The sequence below is a fragment of the Elaeis guineensis genome, chromosome 7, assembly GCF_000442705.2.
Source record: "Elaeis guineensis isolate ETL-2024a chromosome 7, EG11, whole genome shotgun sequence".
Taxonomy (NCBI): domain Eukaryota; kingdom Viridiplantae; phylum Streptophyta; class Magnoliopsida; order Arecales; family Arecaceae; genus Elaeis; species Elaeis guineensis.
In genome coordinates, this window is record NC_025999.2 from 97,351,623 (window position 1) to 97,370,557 (window position 18,935).

General features: G+C 39.8%; 1 protein-coding gene and 1 pseudogene across 1 annotated transcript; both read left to right on the top strand.

Moving 5' to 3' along the window:
* Positions 1 to 4,896: 4,896 nt before the first annotated feature.
* On the top strand, positions 4,897 to 7,895 carry LOC105048218 (bidirectional sugar transporter SWEET3b). The gene is made up of 6 exons (XM_010927458.4): positions 4,897 to 5,090; positions 5,173 to 5,209; positions 5,296 to 5,518; positions 6,313 to 6,474; positions 7,371 to 7,490; positions 7,573 to 7,895. Exons 1-6 carry the CDS (start codon positions 5,054 to 5,056, stop codon positions 7,741 to 7,743), a joined length of 750 nt encoding a protein of 249 aa, XP_010925760.1. The 5' UTR covers positions 4,897 to 5,053; the 3' UTR covers positions 7,744 to 7,895.
* Positions 7,896 to 16,411: 8,516 nt separating this feature from the next.
* On the top strand, positions 16,412 to 18,883 carry LOC105048216 (uncharacterized; annotated as a pseudogene).
* The last annotated feature ends 52 nt before the right edge of the window (positions 18,884 to 18,935 follow it).

Consider the following 18,935-nt stretch of genomic DNA (forward strand, 5'->3'; position numbering starts at 1 on the left):
TGGGGCGTGCGCACGATTTTCTTAGAGAGAGAGGTTGCGTGAGAAGGCCTTGTGCGTGAGATTGATAGTTCAAAAATTTCGAGAGAAAAGAAAAGAAAGATTTTGGACGCAGGGTTTTCTGTGTGTACCCTAGGGTTACTGTCTAGAGTTCGAAAAGTGAGAAGATGAGCTACGAGTGTTGTGAGCCCACCAGACTTCAGGGAGAACTTCATCAACCTCTCAAGTATCTCTGCTAACGATCCGGAGCATCCGAGGACTCGACAAACATCGATCGAAGGAGTTCGATCAGCATCAGCCGTCAAAAGAGTTCTGCAACGAACTAGCATTCGTGAAAGTCGATCAGACCGGGAGCTTCGTGTGGACGATCCACGGAGGTCAGATATACTGTGTGACTGCATTACGATGATCAGACCGTCCGGACGGTGATCAGACTGTGACGATCGACTTCTGCACGAAGGTAATGTGTTCTGAACACATAACAGTAAAATATTTACTGTAGAATTTGAAATTTCAAATTTAAATGCATGCTATATATATCATATTTAGATCCTTGTGTAGGGTTAATACATTAATTATTAATTAATTAATAATTTTCGCTGTAAAATTGTAATTTTGAAAAAATTTTAAAATTATCGTTTTACCCCTGCACTGAAATTCACTTCACGAAGTGCCGTCCTAAACAGATCGCATCAAGGCAAGCCGTTGGACCTTACTTTTTGCAGCTGGTGAGTTTTCGATTCGGTGGTCAGTAAAATTCCAACCTAGAAGCCGGTGAGATTCTAAATTGACGTTGGTTGGAGGGTTCTGTTCTTATTGTCAATAAGATGTCAGTTCGAGAGGCGACAATACCTTGATCGGAGGGTCGGAAGGATGTCGTTGAGATTATCTAGCCGTGATGCCCCACAATGGATTCATTGGTGCATGCCGTTATGATCAACGTCAGTGTCTCCATCTATACGAGGATGAGTCTCTAGGATATCAGCTGAGGGGGCATGATCCTATAACACCAATCATTGTAGCCAACAATCCAACAAGATAACTAATAGGAGCAGCAAATGACTATTGATGATAATATACAATAATTGAATCGATGTAGCCTGTGCTATCTTAACAAAATTTGGAAAAATATTCTCAAAATTCACTGTTTTGGGGGAGAAAACAACATCGTCGGGCAAGGGGGAGGAACAAGCATGTAAAGCTCTTTCAGTGGAAGAATTTTCAGGGTTGTTCTTCACCCAAAAGATGGCAGCATTCGTTGCACCTTTTGAGCTTAGGATAAGACTGGATCATTGTTGTGGAATTGTACCTTCACGCACCCTGACCACTTGCACCGATGGACTTTCATCTCAGCTGTCATCCATAGCAAATTGGCTAAAGCTGCAGTAGCTACCTTATAGAGGGCATGATTCTCAAGTTGGACTAGATCCACCGCTGAGCTGGCGGATGGTTCAACAGCGAAGCAATAGATATGGAAGAGCATGTATTGCACGCTTTTTCATTTTGTCCATTTTTGCATGCGTTGCTTCAGATTCACAAACTGGGTGGTCAATCTAATCCAACCAATAACAGAGAGAGAGAAAATCGGTTCTACCATATATGGCGGTACTAAATGAACCCGTTCGTGAAACACCCAATATATCGAGACAGTGCAGTAATCAATATGTGGTCTATGTGTTTGTAAATGAGTAATACGTGGAGTGGGATGATGTGAGAAGAATGTGTATCAACTATTTATCGTGAGAGAGAGAGAGAGAGAGAGATGCTCCTACCATACATGCCAGTACTTAATAAACCCATTCGTGAAACACCCAACATATCGAGACAATGCAGTAATCAGTATGGGGTCCATGTGTTTGTAAATGAGTAATGCATGGAGTGGGACAACGTGAGAAGAACGAGAAATTATTGCCTGGACTAAGCCGAGGTAGGCCGGCGCAACTATCGGAGTACATGGCAGTACTTAATAAATTCATTCGTGAAACACCCAATATATCGAGACAATGCAGTGATCAGTATGGGGTCCATGCGTTTGTAAATGAGTAATACGTGGAGTGGGACAACGTGAGAAGAACGAGAAATTATTGCCTGGACTAAGCCTAGGTAGACCGGCGCAAATATCGGAGTACATGGCAGTAGTTAATAAACCCATTCCTGAAACACCCAATATATCGAGACATTGCAGGAATCAGTATGGGGTCATGTGTTTGTAAATGAGTAATACGTGGAGTGGGACAACGTGAGAAGAACGAGAAATTATTGCCTGGACTGAGCCTAGGTAGACCGGCGCAAATATCGGAGCTCATGCACGGTGGATGACGCGCAATCGGGAATTTGTGAAATACAAGGGTTATGGTGGCGTGTTATTCACCGTGGGATTTGGATGCTCTATCCGGGCGTGGTCCGGACAATAATTTCTCGAGAAAAGCGTGTATCAACTATTTATCGTTAGAAAGAGAGAGAGAGTCGCTTCTACTATATATGACAGTACTTAATAAACCCATTCGTGAAACACTCAAACTATAAACCTCAGCGTATGTCGAGATAATGCAGTAATCAGTATGGGGTCCATGCGTTTGTACATGAGTGATACGTGGAGTGGGATGACGTGAGAAGAACGTGTATCAACTATTTATCATTTATTTATTATATTCGTGCTGCCATTCTCACGATGACCACCAAGCGCCCACCAAGCTTTAGTGGTTTCCATTCCCTCACTTTGCTGTCCATCACTTACCCTGACTTTATGGCACGTTGTGGTTCCAAACGAAGTGCATACTGCCCCTTTTTCCGGAGCTTTAGAAGGTTGTCTGGCAACTCCACGTTGGAAAAGATAAGATCGTGTCAGAAAAAAGCTTCCATCGAAATGTTTTGATGTCCGACGCAAGCATCCCTAGTTAAATAAGCACAAAGCTTGTCTAAATCGAACTCGTGCATGAACCAAAAAACAAACCAACCCTTTGCGACGAAGGCCCCACCGGATCTCGGTATCGATATATGTAGCATGCACTTAACAGCATCTTCGGTTATCAAAACTTTGCAAGCCCACAACCGGGTAGGCTAAAAGAACAGTAAACAGATAGGAATTGCGTGCGAAGAGCATGCATAAGCTTGGACATCCATAAAACTACTTATAATTTTAAGGATACCTCTCTGTAAGATTTAGATATAATCGAATGCCATAAAGAGCACAGAAACTTCAGTTTCTTGGATATTTAGATGGAACATTAATTGCTTTGTGTTTATTTCCCACTTGACAGCAACGTGTTTTGGGCACATTGACAACATCCTGATAAGTATTTTTCTTACACTTTTTATCAAGATTTACACCGAAACACATTAAAAATAAGCCAGCATTTCTCCCAATATCTTCCAAGTAAAAAGTCATCATCCTGAGAGGCCTATTAATTCATGGCTTAAGAATTTCCACAACAGCTTCACTCAAAAGACCTCCGGGGGGATATTTGATAGCATATAATTTTGATAGAATTACATGTAATTTTATAACAGAAAATTAGATTATACTATTTATTTCATCACTTTCGCAGATAATGCTGCATTACATGTAATGCATCATTACCTCAAAAAAAGATAATCTGATTATTTAGGAGGAGATGGCTACATGATTACATATAATCTTGCAATCTTACAACAAAATAACTTCAAGACCAAAATATTTTCATTAAAATAAATTAAAAATTTTATTAAATAAATTATGGATAATCTCAGTTGGTGAAAATAAAAAAGAAAATATAATGGATGATTCCAACTGATGATGTCATCAAAAATGGTTGGTTCCGAAATTAAGTTGTCTCTCTAAAAAATAGACAATAATCAATAAATAAGGATGAAGATACTTTGAGAAAATTAACTTATATTCTATATAATCTAAATTATATACCAAACACTGCAACGTAAAATTTTTTATTATTTTACAATATCATAACTGCACATATCAAACACTGCATTGTAGGATTCCCTATTATTTTATCAAGTAATCATATTTTCTCTATAATCATATTATAACCATAACAACATTATCTAGGTAATACACCAAACGTCTCCTCATTTCATTGAAACAATGAATCTAGAACTTACTAAGCTACCACCCACAATTGTCGCATAGGATCTGGGCACGAAGTTAATGCGATAGTTTAGACATTTGTGAGATGAAGTAAAACAATTACAGCTGAGAAACGATGGACATCAGGCATAAAAATCCTGATAAAATAAAGTAACCAGAGCTGGTTGTTACATCGGCATTAATGGTAACGAGGACAATAAAGGGTAGACACAATTCTGCTATCATCTCTCTTTTCCAACGGTTTTCTCCATCATCAATCTAACAAATAAATTCCCAGCCTTGCCTTTGAAATCCACGATCACTCTCCTTAGATCCACAAAAACAGTACTGTAATAGATTATAGGTTTCAACCAAATAAATCCCTTATCCAGTCTTCCAAGAACAGAGTGTCTCTACAAGGGATAAAAAGGTTGCATGGTTCTCGTAGGGGACACTCTCCAAGTGGAGTTGGTTAGTGGAAGTCTTACGTAAACAGGTTTTTAATCACTAGAAAATCCAAACACAAAAGGAGCATATAATGTTTCGTGCCTACTCCACCATATTTTTGTCTGCTCTAAAAGCCGACACAAGTTGGAACCACTTGAAATGAATAGGCTACTCGGTGGAACTCCGATTAGACGCTGATGGTATGAGCAAACTATTTGCTGCCCAGGTCAAGAAAATACAGTCAGGTACTTCCGGTTTACATGTGAGGCTGCTAAGTGGAATTCCAACTCAATTGAGACGCCAGTGGTATGAGAAAACCATTTGGTGCCTGTCTCAAGAAAATACAGTCAAGTACTCCCATTTTACCGGTCCACTATGCTGAAAAATAAGTTGGACACTCTAGCTGTAACCATTATAAATACTCCTTGCATTGTCTAAACCAATCGCAGACAACATCAGCTGAATCATCCCTCTGGGCAGGCTGCTAGAATCTTTTCATCTCCAACACAAGTATCCTCCAAACTATTCTCCTCCGAGTCATAAAAAATGGGAGACACCTTACGTGTAACAGTTGGAATAATGGGTATTTTCTCTTTCATTTTGGTGTTGATTAAAAGACTTAACAATGGCATGTTCTAATGGCTTACCTCTGGATGCTTTTGCAGCGAATGCAGCTTCTCTGCTCCTATATGCAGCACCCATGTACTCAGTTTTATCTCACAATCCTAAAAACACAAAAAATAACAATTTGATACTGTTTCTGAAAACCATTCATGTTCTCTTTTCAGACCAACTTTTAAAAGGATGATAAGGAAGAGGAGCACAGAAGAGTTTTCATGCGTCCCATACATCCTTGCTTTAATGAATTGCCTCTTATATACCTGGTATGGTCTGCCTATAGTAAGCCAAGGATGGGAGAACTTTCCTGTTATCACCATCAATGGCTTAGGGATACCACTGGAAACCTCATTCATATTCATATATATATGGTTTTCAGTGCCAGAACAAAAGGTAAGTTCTGCTTCCTTTGACATTGTTCTATCATGTTCTTATTCGTATGTAATTTGTTTATGCCTGTTTGATGTTTGTTATACATGTTTTCATGTATCCTTGATACCAGAAAGAAATGAAAGAGCAAAGCAGACCCCAATATAGCCAAACATTTGACATTAGTTAGCTGATGTATTAGATATTCTAGTGTTTACAGTTTATGTGAATATACTTCAATGCTTGTTTCTTGTAGTTTAAATTATATACTAGTGGGTTAACAAACAACAGATCCATGATGTACCAGGTATTTAGCATATAGTTGTGAAAAGATTGCATTAAATGTGAGCAAAAGAGAGGCATATATTTGCACTGTCTTCCAAACAGTATCAAGACAGTAATACCAAACTATATCTAATTGTTAATACATGTTCGTAGATGTTGTCCACGATGCATGAAATGCGTTTCAAAGGAATCAAGAAATTGTCCACATTATTTTTTAGCTATTCGAGTATAATTGTTTCTGTAATAAAATAAAGAGTGAATATAGCAAAGCATCCTTGATAGAAATTTCTCTTGCCGGATGAGAATAGGTGTTCACAAGTTCCTCTTGACTCACCATCTGCATAACTAATTACATTTCTGTTAAACATCACTTCTTTTTCCTTTCTCATCCACAGTATTATATCCTCCAGTGCTGCTGTATCTATTCATTAGTGTTAGCATGAGATATAACGTACACTTAAAACAATGTAGGCCTATGTTTCTTTTAAAATGACAGCATGAACACATTGAGTGCTTGTTATCAAATGGTGCAGAAATTTGTTTCGTTGGTGGCACTGCCAGTGCTAGTATTATTCACTGTGACTGCATTCGTCTCAAGCTTTGTGTTTCATGATCACCACCATCGGAAAGTGTTTGTTGGAAGCATTGGATTGGTGGCCTCCATATCCATGTACAGTTCTCCACTTGTAGCTGTGGTGGGTTCTCTTTCACATATACTTTTATTCACTTTTCACCCTAACTCGCTTACACATATTTCAAGACTTCAAGTGCATAGGCTTTTTCCCCCAATGCTTAATGAATGTTTTCCTTGTTTTGATCAACCCAACCCATATGAACAAGATTTACAAAAGAATTCACATAAACTGTCCATATATGACCCTCTTATGTCAAAATATACTTAGTTATGTAGGTTGCTTTTGCTAAATTTTACAGATCTAAATTCGCTCATCTTCTTGATTGCTCACTACTGTTCAGATGACCAGCTGGAATGGTGAAGTCTACTGAAAACAAAGGCAGCATCTTTTAGGGTCTAGTATTTTGAAAATGTAATTAGAGTTGTTTCTATCTCGGTAATTTTTACATCACTAGTTCCTTTCCATGGATCTTTCACTTTGATGGTAGCCGTAGGTTTGTCTCAGCCAAGATGTAAGCATGCATGACAAGCAAGAAATCACTAAAATCTTCCATGTGGACCGATGCTGCTTACCATTCTCAACAGATATCACTTTGAATTAGCTATAAAATCTCTTAATAAGGATGGACCAAGTCAAATTTGAATAATTTTAGCTTTTTATGATTTTTTGTGGTGAAGTGCATAAATTAATTACTGAGTAATATTTGAACAGTTAATTAGGGAGTCAGGATTTACGCATCAACATGATATCTCAGGAGGTTGCATGCTGCACACTATAATGATTTTCTTACATTTATGTGGAAAATGTAAAAGAATGTGCATTTTAGGCCAATGCATCCCTTTAATACCTTCTATCTTATATTATTATCTTTGCTCTAATTCATGTAGATCCAGGTAGAATTACATAACTCGAAACACAAGTGTCATCTAAGCACAACTTGCAACTTTAAATTGCAGAAGCAAGTCATAAAGACCAAGAGCGTGGAGTTCATGCCCTTCTACCTATCATTCTTCTCCTTCATCGCCAGTTGTCTATGGATGGCATATGGATTGCTAGGAAGGGATCTTTTCCTTGCGGTTGGCAAGCTAAAACCATGATACCTTGATATAAGAAATCAAGTTTTCCATATCAACTAAACTTGAAATTTTTTTGGTACAGACACCTAATCTCTTGGGCAGCCCCATTGCCCTCCTTCAACTGGTACTATACTGCATGTACAGAAAAGGCAAGGAAGCTCACACAGAAACCAACAAAGTGGATTTGGAAAAGGATGGAGCAAAATTTGCAACACAACTGCAGGAGGTTCATGAAAAGAAGCTTGAAAACTGAAAAAATAATTTATGTCCTTTTATGTATGCATGAAAGTACATGCATGTGCTTCCGTAATGTGTAGCACATTCGAACAAATTACATGAGCTACATGGAGATGGCTAGGGCACTTCGTAAGAAATCTTAATAAGATGGACAAGTGATTTTCTGTTCTTTCACTATTCCGTAATCATTCAAAGTTGGGAACCTCTAACTCTTCATAAAGATAAAAGAAGCAATCTCCATGCACTAGGCAAAGCTTATATTTGTTGATCATGAAGATGTAGAAATCCTATAGCCCCCATCATCAATTTAATACACACATAGTAGCCAGTTGACAGTTTTCTCAAAAAAAAAAGGGCTAAACTCAGTTTCCAAACTTACTGCAACCACTACTATTGTACGACCTAAACTACAATTATTTTGATAATCCAAAAGCACCATGGTCAAAAATAAAAGAAAAGCAAATTGAGTACATTCCAGTGTGCAAGAATAGGCCATCAATCAATAACTAAAAAAAATAAGAAAACCAGATATATTTACTCTCTCTTGAAAAGATGGATTGGTACCATTTGTGAGATTTAAGTGGCACAGGATAGAAAAGTAGGGTACAAAATCAAGCCCTCACACCATAGGAGGAGGCTATGGTTGTCTGGTTGGATCGACAAGAAAAACGACGCAGACCCTGATCTTAGCTAACAAGGCTCGCCCCATACCTATGGAGGTTGATTTTGGACTTTAAATAAGATTAGTCAAAAGTTTAAGTGCTCTCACTTTAGCATCAGCCCTCAAACAGTTGGTCCTAAATGCCATAACAAAGCAACCTTCAGCAAGAGAAAAACTAGACATCAATCCTAAAGAATCAATGCTTCATAAGGAAGCATATTCAATCTGCACTTAAAGCATGTGCAAATAAAGGAACAATCATGCGTTTCTCTAAACATGGAAGAAGACTAGCCAAACTAGAAAGGAAGGCAAAATATTACATTGGAAATTGCCTTCATCTCAATGACATGTATTATGAGCCAAAAGGCTGAAAAACAGTTTCTAACACCAAATTTTGATAGGTCCAGACAAGAAGTCCAAGCTCAATGTGCATTCCAAGAAACCAAAGAATACGCTTGATTATTGTTTATGTGCCATCAATGGAGTGGATAGCTACTCTCTCTCTCTCTCTCTCTCTCTCACACACACACACACACACACAAAATTCTTTTTTTAGCTTTTTTCTGGCATTTGTCTGATAATAAATCAGGAATTAAAAGATGCTAATAACTAAATATGCAAATTACCTTAAAACATCCAATTAAGTAGAGAACATGTTATCTGAGGTATCAGAAATTGTAGGTGGAGATGCCTACCAGTGAGTTTACAGTTCTGCATCACAAGTTATCAGATGGAACAGATATTCATCAAGCTCAATCCTTATGAGACAAAAACCATACTAACAAAAGGTAGAGAAGGTAGCTGTAGTTAAGAGTTGACATCACAACGTGCATGATATTCTACTACAATCAATACATCTAATATAACCATTATCAATTCATCCTTAAGCCTTGCTACAACTATTTGGGGCCAGCCAAGTGGATTTATATTTCCCAATCGCTCGTATAAACAGCAACAATACGTTATTTCATACTTTTCCAAGTCTTATTTCAAAACCTACATATATAAGCTCAAGTCTTCTCCTAGACTCTAAAACACAAATTCTAGCATCTCTCCTTACTAGAGCTTCAATCACTTTTCCTTACCTAATACACATGTTTAGGTGGTGGATGGATACGTGAGTGCATAAAACCAATTATAGTCCCAAACCTATCCATTGTGGGAGCATTCCTCAATGGCCCTTCTACGTATAGAGGGGGAGGAACATAACTCAAAGACGAGGAGTTATACCATGATAAAGTATCCGAGCCAAAACTTAAGCTAGTGGGTGGATAAGCCCATGAGTATACTAGGTTAACTATAATCCTAACCTATCCAATGCGGGACCATTCCTCAATTTATAGATTCCTAGTATCATCTCAAACAATTAAGGTGAAATTATTTTCTGATGTAAAATCACAAATCACAAACTTGTCGGTAATACAAGTACAATAAACACAACGTAAGAGTAAAACCAATGCGCTTTAGATTCAAGCAACCAGTCAATTATGAATCTTGCAAATAAATGTAAATAATTGGAAGTACGATCATGTTAAACCAAAAAAGAAGTCATAATCCAAACCAATCAGAATAAAGAGTCAGTCTATGAGAATAGAGAGATAAAGAAAATGAAGAAGATGGGGAAAGTTGTTAAACCACAAGTAGCAATTCGATCTCACTCTTTGCCCACGTTTGTTCCTCCAGAATAATCCGGAATTAGCCCGAACTCCAGAAAGCGGACTGCTTCCTCCACAACCATGTGGTTTACAAGCATGAATACACGTCGGGTGACGCCGTCCGAAGGGAGTAATGGAGTCCTTGGCGACATAGAGGGTTTTCAATCCCTATCCCTCCGCCCTTCTTCTTGTGCCTCTCGCGAATGCGGCAAAAGTCTTTCGGCATCTCGTGGGAGCTCTACTCCTCCGCCTTCGTCTTCATGCATTTCCGGCCACGGCGGGAGTCCGCCAACGGGGCGGTGCCTCCTTTGATCCCCACCTCTCCACCCTTCTCCTCATCGTCGTTTTCCGGCGAGGTCCACGGCGTTGCTCTTCTCGCCGGGTAACGGCGGTCCTCGCTGCTTCGAGAAAAGAGGAGAGGAAGAAGGGGATGGAGGTGGGACGCAGGGTTTCCTCTTCCCCTTTTCTTATAAATTGTTATTTTACTTCTCCTAAAGGCGGCGTAATACTGATAGTGCCGCTTGGGTTTGGCCTCAACCCGAATGCTGTTTCCTCGTAGGACAGCGCTATCGGTATCCACAGTAACGCAGTTACAAGCTCACCGGTCTGGTTCGTCCGAACTACAAAGGCTGAGCCGCGTGTTGCACGCTAGCTTGGCGGATTCTTAGAAATTTAGGTGTCGTAACGCGCAAATATTTAATTATCATTAAAAATTTTCATCTAATTATCAATTTTACAAGAAAGATTCTGAATAATTTTAATTCCAGATCTAATGTATAAGATGGCAATAAACAAATATGTTTCATATATTTGAAAATGCGTGTCTTGGCTGTCTAGTTAATGTGGGCCAAGCATTCCTTACATATGTGTGTATTCTTTCATATTTAGATCCAAAAGCAAATTGTCAAGAGTTCTTTTAAAATGTTACAAAAAATAGAATCCAATCTTTTCCTACAAAATCGATAGTTGAGTGGATTCTTTTTTTTAATATATAAAAATATACTTGGAGAGGTGAGAATTGAATGCACAGGGCATGGTCTGATAACAATGTTACAGCAAGTGCAGACAAAGAAACTCGAACGATCAAGGAATTTTTCTCCATGTTCTCTAGTTTCCTGGTTATCTAAGGACTACTTAGTCATTCAGACAGGATTTTCTTTTTCTTCTCAAGTTCTCGTATTGAGTAGTTTTAACCTGCTTAGGAGATGCTCATGAATTGCAGATCAATGAAGCCACCTCTCAATGGCAGTGGAAGGGTTTTACTTTTCTACCTTTGTTTTTGAATTCTTGCATTACTCTTCTCCAAATGTTTCATCCACATTGCGGGCTTCAGCTGAAACATTAACCCCATAATTTTCTCGAAGTTGAAGAGGGCATCCAATTCAGTGATAAATATGGAACCCAAGACTTGCAATACATTGTAATAGTTTTAACTGAGATTTGATCAATTTTCCAAAGAAATATCTAATGAATTAAATCGTTAATTACAAAGTAAACCAGCAAAGCAATTACAAGCACATTCTTGAGCTTTCTTGTCACTAGTCTCGACCTTACATCAACCAAAAATGGGAAGAAATGGACAGTATTAGTGCAGACTAATAGATAAAAAATGGATACATGTAAGAATGTTAGGATTTATTCCAATGCCAGGAGACTTTGTAATTGTTGAAAGTTTGAGAAGCCATCGGACTTGAGAGCATCAGAATTTCTGCAAACCTCTTCTTTGCTCCGGTATGCTTGCTGAATGTCATTGAGCTCAGCAATGCAAATGCAAGACACAAGAGGATGATGAATTCCACACCATGCAGTCCACCCACTACGGTGGTGAAGATGGAGGTTTAAAATCTGGATACCGCACAGACAAAAGAGAAGTAGAAAATGTGAGTCATAATGCCAACCAATTAACCAGTGAACTATTTCTGAGTAAATAATCAGAAAGCTGGCAACATTTCTCCATGTTCTGGACTATGCAATCATGCACACATACCGACTCCAATCACCACTAGATGATTCAAATTTCTCTCTCTCCCTATGTTGCATGAATTTCAAAGGAATTATAAAGAAGTAGGACCGTAAGATGCCTGGCAATTTCAGTCCCAATCCTTTGCTTCATTCCTTTTTCTTCATAATTCCGACTTCACATTCTCTGAGTGGTTATTTAGATGTTGTTCACCCTCCATGAGTGAATTAGGTTTATCTAATTTTCATTCTCATATCATCAAATATAATCTTGTCCGGTACATCTTACATGAAGATGGATTAAACATCTTTTCGGTTGAATATTTTGGATTATAAGTATGACTGAGTGTGCAGGGAAATTAATGAACATGTAAGGATTGAGATTTACATATGGGTAAGGTGAAAGAGGCCTCGGCATTACGGGAAGTGATTTTCCCCTAACTTCTGCTGTGGGAACTTGAGTTGACAGTCGAGGGAATTTCAGTTGATGCTCACCTTTGTTTCTGGAAAAGCACCAGCCTTTCTGAACTGGAACAGGAGACGTAGAAATAATATCTGGATTTCCCTCTACTGGTGCTGGTGGACTAACATTCGCAGTTGTAGGTGCTGGTAGAAGAGCCTTGCCGATCATCTATTATCCAATAGAAGGCATATATTATTTCCTCAAATGCTAGGTGTACAAGGGAGGAGCATTGAGGAAGTTTCAAACTAGTGCAGAGTATCATGTGAGGATTCTTATGCATAAAGAAATGCACCTCTTTCTTTAGTCGGGCGTCCGATGATTATGTTACAATCTAGTGGGCAATTGTAACCATCATAGGGGAATTACTCTAAAAACTCGTGTCTGGATGATCACAAAACTACAAAAGAGACCAATCACATTTTCTTTGAAGACCGTTCCAGTCGCACAGAAACAAGAATTTTAACTCCTTAACATTAACAATTTAAAATAATAGAATCCTATATAAAAAGTCAACGACAGCATTCTTGAATTGTGAAAATGAGAACTGAATCACTTGAAACCGAACAGCAAGCAAGTTTGTTATCTTACCTGTCAAGAATGAACAATGTGGTTTTTGCTCTCCAGGGTCCCTCTGCAAGATCTGTGACAGAACCAGCGGGTCTTCGGGCCCAAAGCTTCCTCGTAGGTTAGGGCCTTGGCCAGGCCACCGGCGCTCAATGCCGAGGAGAGAGCGGCGAAAACCCCTGGAGAAAAGCTCCGGCAAGGCCGGTGGGTGGGCATCGGAGGTGGAACGCTTTGTGAGTCTAAACGGGAAGGACTTTCTGGGTTCCGCTCTCATTTCCGAAGACACGCTGGTTACGTGGATCGAGACTGGTGTCAGGCCTGCAGCGCTGAGGACCTCCATGGCATGATTCCTCGTTAGCGTCGAGGATTGGAGAGGAATTGGAAAGGGGGCTTCAGGATGTCGATGGAAATGGATTGGTTTCATTCGGGATCGGAGACATCCGCGAGCTCCCATTCGAGAGATGGAGAGGACAAGAGGACTAGATTGGATGGGACAAATTATTAATTGGATCAGATCCACAAGCTTAACGATGGACCAATTCTGAAATAAAAACGTATATAAACATATCAGATCCAAAAGTGTTGTAAACCAATCCAATCACAAAAGCAGGACATGCATCTTTTTAAAAAAAAAAAAAAAAAAAAATCTATGCAAATGTTATTACTTCCATTTAAGGCTTCCATGCTTGTGCTGGCGCTTGCTCTCCAAGACATGTCTACCTGACGCGAAGAGATACCATCGCTAGTCTCCGTAGTTGGACTCATTCGGTTATACTTTGATTAGTTAGTTATTTGGCATGGATCAAAGTGCAACTGTAAATGTTAGATGCACCATGGATTGTGTCCAGGGGCATCCAATGCCCGTGAATCACATGCTCTGGTTACTGCGCGCCGTACAAGGTGGCAAATCATGACAGTACTTTTGATGCGATCCTCACACGACGCAGTGTGATTGGCTGAGACGCAAGCCATTTGCAAGAAAGCCTTCATATTTTTGCGACCAGCATCCCATATATATCTACAGCTAGTCATGTCTCATAACCAAGCTAGAAAGGTTTCTCTGTAGATTTTTTTTAACTTGAGGTTCGGATAATAGAGAAGACTGATGAAATTTAGTCAAGAAGCTGAAGGAGGGAATAATATGATGTAAAGACTGATAAAAAGGAGCACTCGTGAATGGAGAAGCAGAATATTGTGATGCTTGGCCATCCACTAAGACGCGAAGTCGGAATAATTGCAATACCTCCCATTGTCATAAAGCTACCGACATAGGTTGAGGCGATCCAAGGAGCAAAACAAGCCCTTTATCCATTGTTGCCTCTGTCACGAATGCATGGCTTCCAACCAACCAGAGAAGCCTAACCAAGAATCCCTCCCGGTGGCAAACTGCCAATGTGATGAGCACACAACCACTCCAAAACACCATGAGACAGATACTACGCGAGTACCGGTAGTGAAGATTAAAGGAAATCTAGCTCACGTGTCGTCCTCACATGTACAGTCCGCTACTACAGGGAAGACAATAGATACCATTAACATGGAACCAGTGAAGCCCACGAAATCTGTGCATAAAATTGAGAGGAAGAAGAAGAAAAAGGAGAAGAAGAAGAGCAAGAGCAAGACCAAGAACAAGGATGACAGCGGCAGCGACGAGAGTGAGGATGATATTTGGAGCAAGAAGGTACTAGTGTCTAGCAAATTCTAAAATATATGTTCTCATGTAATATTGGTGATTGCTTTCAATGACTTGGTGTTTTTGGTTTCTCTGTTGGATTGCAGAAGGGAAAGAAGTGTTGGTGCATTTTATTATTAAAATAAAAATAATTTTTAATAAACTTTGAAACAGTGGGAGGAATGTAAATGGAGGGAAGTTTCTTGTTCGGACATCATTACTCATGTACTAATGGAGTCAATCACTTCTATTCTCTTTGTAATGAAATATTTAATTCACACTCTTCTGCTTCTCACTTCTCATATGTTAAAGGCCTAATTATTCTTATGTTTTATAGTATTAAAAAAAAATATCATTCTCTCTCTCTACTAGTTCATTATTTTGGCTAATAATGGATCATATTAATTTGGGAGGGCTCCATAAGTCTATAAAAAAGATTGCTCACCGTTAGCTTAATTTTAACATACATAACATATCATACAGGTCATCCTCATTCCACTTACAAACAAGATTTAAGAGTTCTTTAGCTAAATAAAAATGTTCTCTTTATGGAGCTTTGGGCTCAACCACTTATGCAGAGTTAGTCCTGAGCTATATGATGATCCAGTCCTAATTAAAGTGGACACATCAAAGAGGTTTGCTATATGGAATCGTGGGTTTTGTCAACGTGGAGGATTTGAATCTCCTTTAAAAAAGCAAGATTTCCATGACTCAACTTAAATAATATCGTCATCTCGAAGAAAATTTCTTATTTTCTATTATGTTTTTGCTTCATTTATTATATTTTGCACCAACAGGTAGCGAAGACGAAAGTGGTCATAGCATTATAATATGAAGAATAAGATTCCCCTGCCACTGAAACTCTATGATATGCCACTTCTCCTACCAAGGATACGCATGCTAAGGATCTTCCCCGTGTGCAAATTAAGTATCTTCACTGCATGCATTTGACTATGTATAAACATCTCTGTGGTATGCCCTCTTCACATGGTAAATTAGTATGCAAGAATCTGTAATGTTTAATCTAGCTCAGAGTTTGGTGTTGCACGCATTCATATCTGCTTGGTTAACGGATAAAGGTAGATGTTTGATAACAAAGTGACAAGCCATAAAGACGTTGGTGCACCAAAGAAAGGCTATTAAAATGATCATACTAATCGGAAGCTATGTAGAATTAGGAATGAACATTTGAAGACCTATTTTAATCGATATATTTAATCCTTGAAGTAAATTCTATGTTGTTCACTACTAATAGCATGACGTCCAATGAAGATCTTGCCTTTGCAGAAGGGTATCGTAGACAGTTTCAAAACTTGATGACAAAAACCTTTTGGCTTCATGTAGGACAGGATCTGAAGATCATCTCTGAAATGAACAAACCTTGAGCTTAAATTTGAATTCTTCGTTTTGTTAAGGAAGATCGGTTGTCCTGTTTTTGACAATTTGGGTCATTTCCAATAATTCATCGATGGGTAATTAACCAGCTAGGTGGAATTGCATAAGATAGATGTTTTGACAAGTTTATTTGCCCAAAGGTCGAGAAGAGGATGGATATGACATTAGATAAAGGGATGCAATGAGGATGCCAACTGTTGAGTTTAAAGTTGATTGCAGTCCTGGTCAAAAAAAAAAAAAACAGTTGATTGCAGTCATATCTGGGTTCAATCCTCCCTTCACCCGGATATCAGCCAAATACAGAGAGAGAGAGAGAGAGAGAGAGGATACAACCAAAAAAAGAACAAGCTGAGAGGATGAAAATTGAACATATTACATGCAGGTAGAATCCTATCGACGTTTTTAATTTTATATTGTGATGGTTGTGATTGGAACAAACAGAAGTAATGTGCCCATAGTCCAGACACCTGCCGTTAACTCTTTTTCTTTGGTCAGTCCAGTAAATCAATCATTCGAGCAGGAACAGGAACTGGTCGATGAAGTCTATGATTGATGTATGAGAAATTATATCCTTCCATTGGCCACTGAAGATGATGATTCTGTTACAGACCGAATAGCAAATTAAGCTGCTCATTTACCAGACTGTAGGAGCCCATGCATGAAGCCACGTAGCGACCTCCGGCCACTTCTCTGCCCAAATGCCCGCTCTATGGGCCACGCCTTCCTCTCTCTCCTCTACCCACCTTCTCCATCTCTCCCACCCAAAGTTGCGCTAAAGAAAAAGTATCTTCGGCCAAACCCCAAGGTTTCAGCCAGCTGATTCCAAGCATGGTGAAGCTCGCCACGGCTCGAGAGAGCCGGACATACGGCCCCCGCCGGGCCAGAAACCGGTGGGAGTACATCAACGCCGGCCTCTACCTCTTCGCCGCCATCCTCCTCATCGGCGGCTTCGTGGCACAGCTCGCCCCGACGCCACTCCGTGCCAAGTCAGGGCTTGTAGTTGTCCTCATTGGACTAGCTTTGTTCACCTTGGTGAACTGCCACGATCTCGTCGCCCACATGGCCGGAATCGACTACTGGTTCGCGCTAATGGAGTTCGATGTGCAGTTAGCTCTAGTGGAGTTCGCCGTCCCTCTGGTGAACATTTTGGGATCCATCCTCACCTTCATAGGTGTTCTCTTCTTTCTCATACAGGTTTGTGTTCAATCTCCGGAACCATTGGAGGCACTTAGGTCATCAATTTTAGTTGACTGAAGAACACTGTAATTCAAACGAAACAATGGTAACTTGTTATACTGTGATGGATATTGCAGGCAGAGAGAGGATATGGTTACAGGCTAGAAAAGCATGCTTTGAACACGCTGATCGCAGGGCCCGTGTTCTGGGCCCTCGGTTCGATCCACAATCTGTGCCAGATCTACGAGAGATCTGATGGCCGTATCCAGATCCTGCAAAAGAGCGTCCAGGTTCCCTTCTTCATGGGAAGTTTGCTGTTCTTGGTGGGTGGTGTTGTCAATAGGAATGATATCTACCCTCGATCCATACCAGCTTAAAGATTCTGGTGAGTTTTCTATGGAGTCCATATATTGGATCCGTTTTATTCTGATCGCTGTCACATTGAATACATTAGCTTTTTGGGAAGCCAGATGAGTTCCTAACAAAGAGCACGCCAAGATGGCCAAAGTACCTATCAAATCAAAAATTTGTTGGCTATAAGATTACTGTCAGCTTAATGGCACCTTTTGTTTATATACTTCCATGCAGGGGAGGAGTTGGGTTTGGTTGTGTCTATCTGGAAGCTTGCTGTTTGCGACTGGGGGGCTGCTGAATTTGGTGAAGGTTTTCAAGATGCAGCAAATGGATAGGATGGGGCTCGAAAAGCTTCGCGGTGGGGCACAGGAGAGATTCGGGAGGGAGAGGGAGGGTCAGGTTCCCCTTATCTTGGAAAATAGTAGAAGGAAGACAGGTGAGGAAGTGAGAGCAGTGTCTGTAGACAGCGGGAGAAGAAAGCAGAACGAGGAAGTCAGACAAATGTCTGAAGACGGTAGGAGGAGGACTTCGAGTGAGGAAGTGAGGTGTGTGTTAGCTCCTGTGCCAGTTCCCACTCCCACAACATACAAGGATGTTCTGGTTGGCTGCCGATCTTAGAGTGCAAGTCTCGATCAGTTTTGCTTTTCGTGAGGTGGCATCGGTTCTTCATATTTTTATGATTGCCCGACCGACTGGAAGATATTCTTACCTACCTTGTTTTCCCTTCTGTTTTTAGCATTATTGAGAATTTTAATAGATTCAATTAAAGTATCTGGCTTTGATAAATTGAGATATGCTGCTGTGAGATGCTGACATAGTTGTAGATTTTCTATGAAATCTAGAGTATCTATTTTGATGACCAATGATTGACAGAGCCAATTCATTAGGCTATAGCTCCTAGAATATCGTATCTAAATGGCAGCTATAATACCTATGCAACTTTGCTATGGGTCCACTTCTGAGACTAATTATATGCTTAATTGCTAAAATGTAGCATAGAAGAAACTAATAAAGAAAACTTAGAAAAGCGATGTCCGTGCCAGTCAACGCGAGATAAATCCCCTGATTCAGCAACCCACTAGAAGGGTCTTGGAGAAAGGACAACCTACAGTGCTACTCAAAGGGGAAAAAGAGCCTCAATACTCACAAAGCAAACACCTGTGAGGCCCTCAGACGAACATGTAGAAACCTATAGAACATGTGTATTTCTTCGAAACAAATGCAGCAAATGACTGAGCGCAAATTACGGTGCAGATCATAAAACGGTCAGACAAGTTCCCAATTTGACACTAGATTGTATTTTATGGCG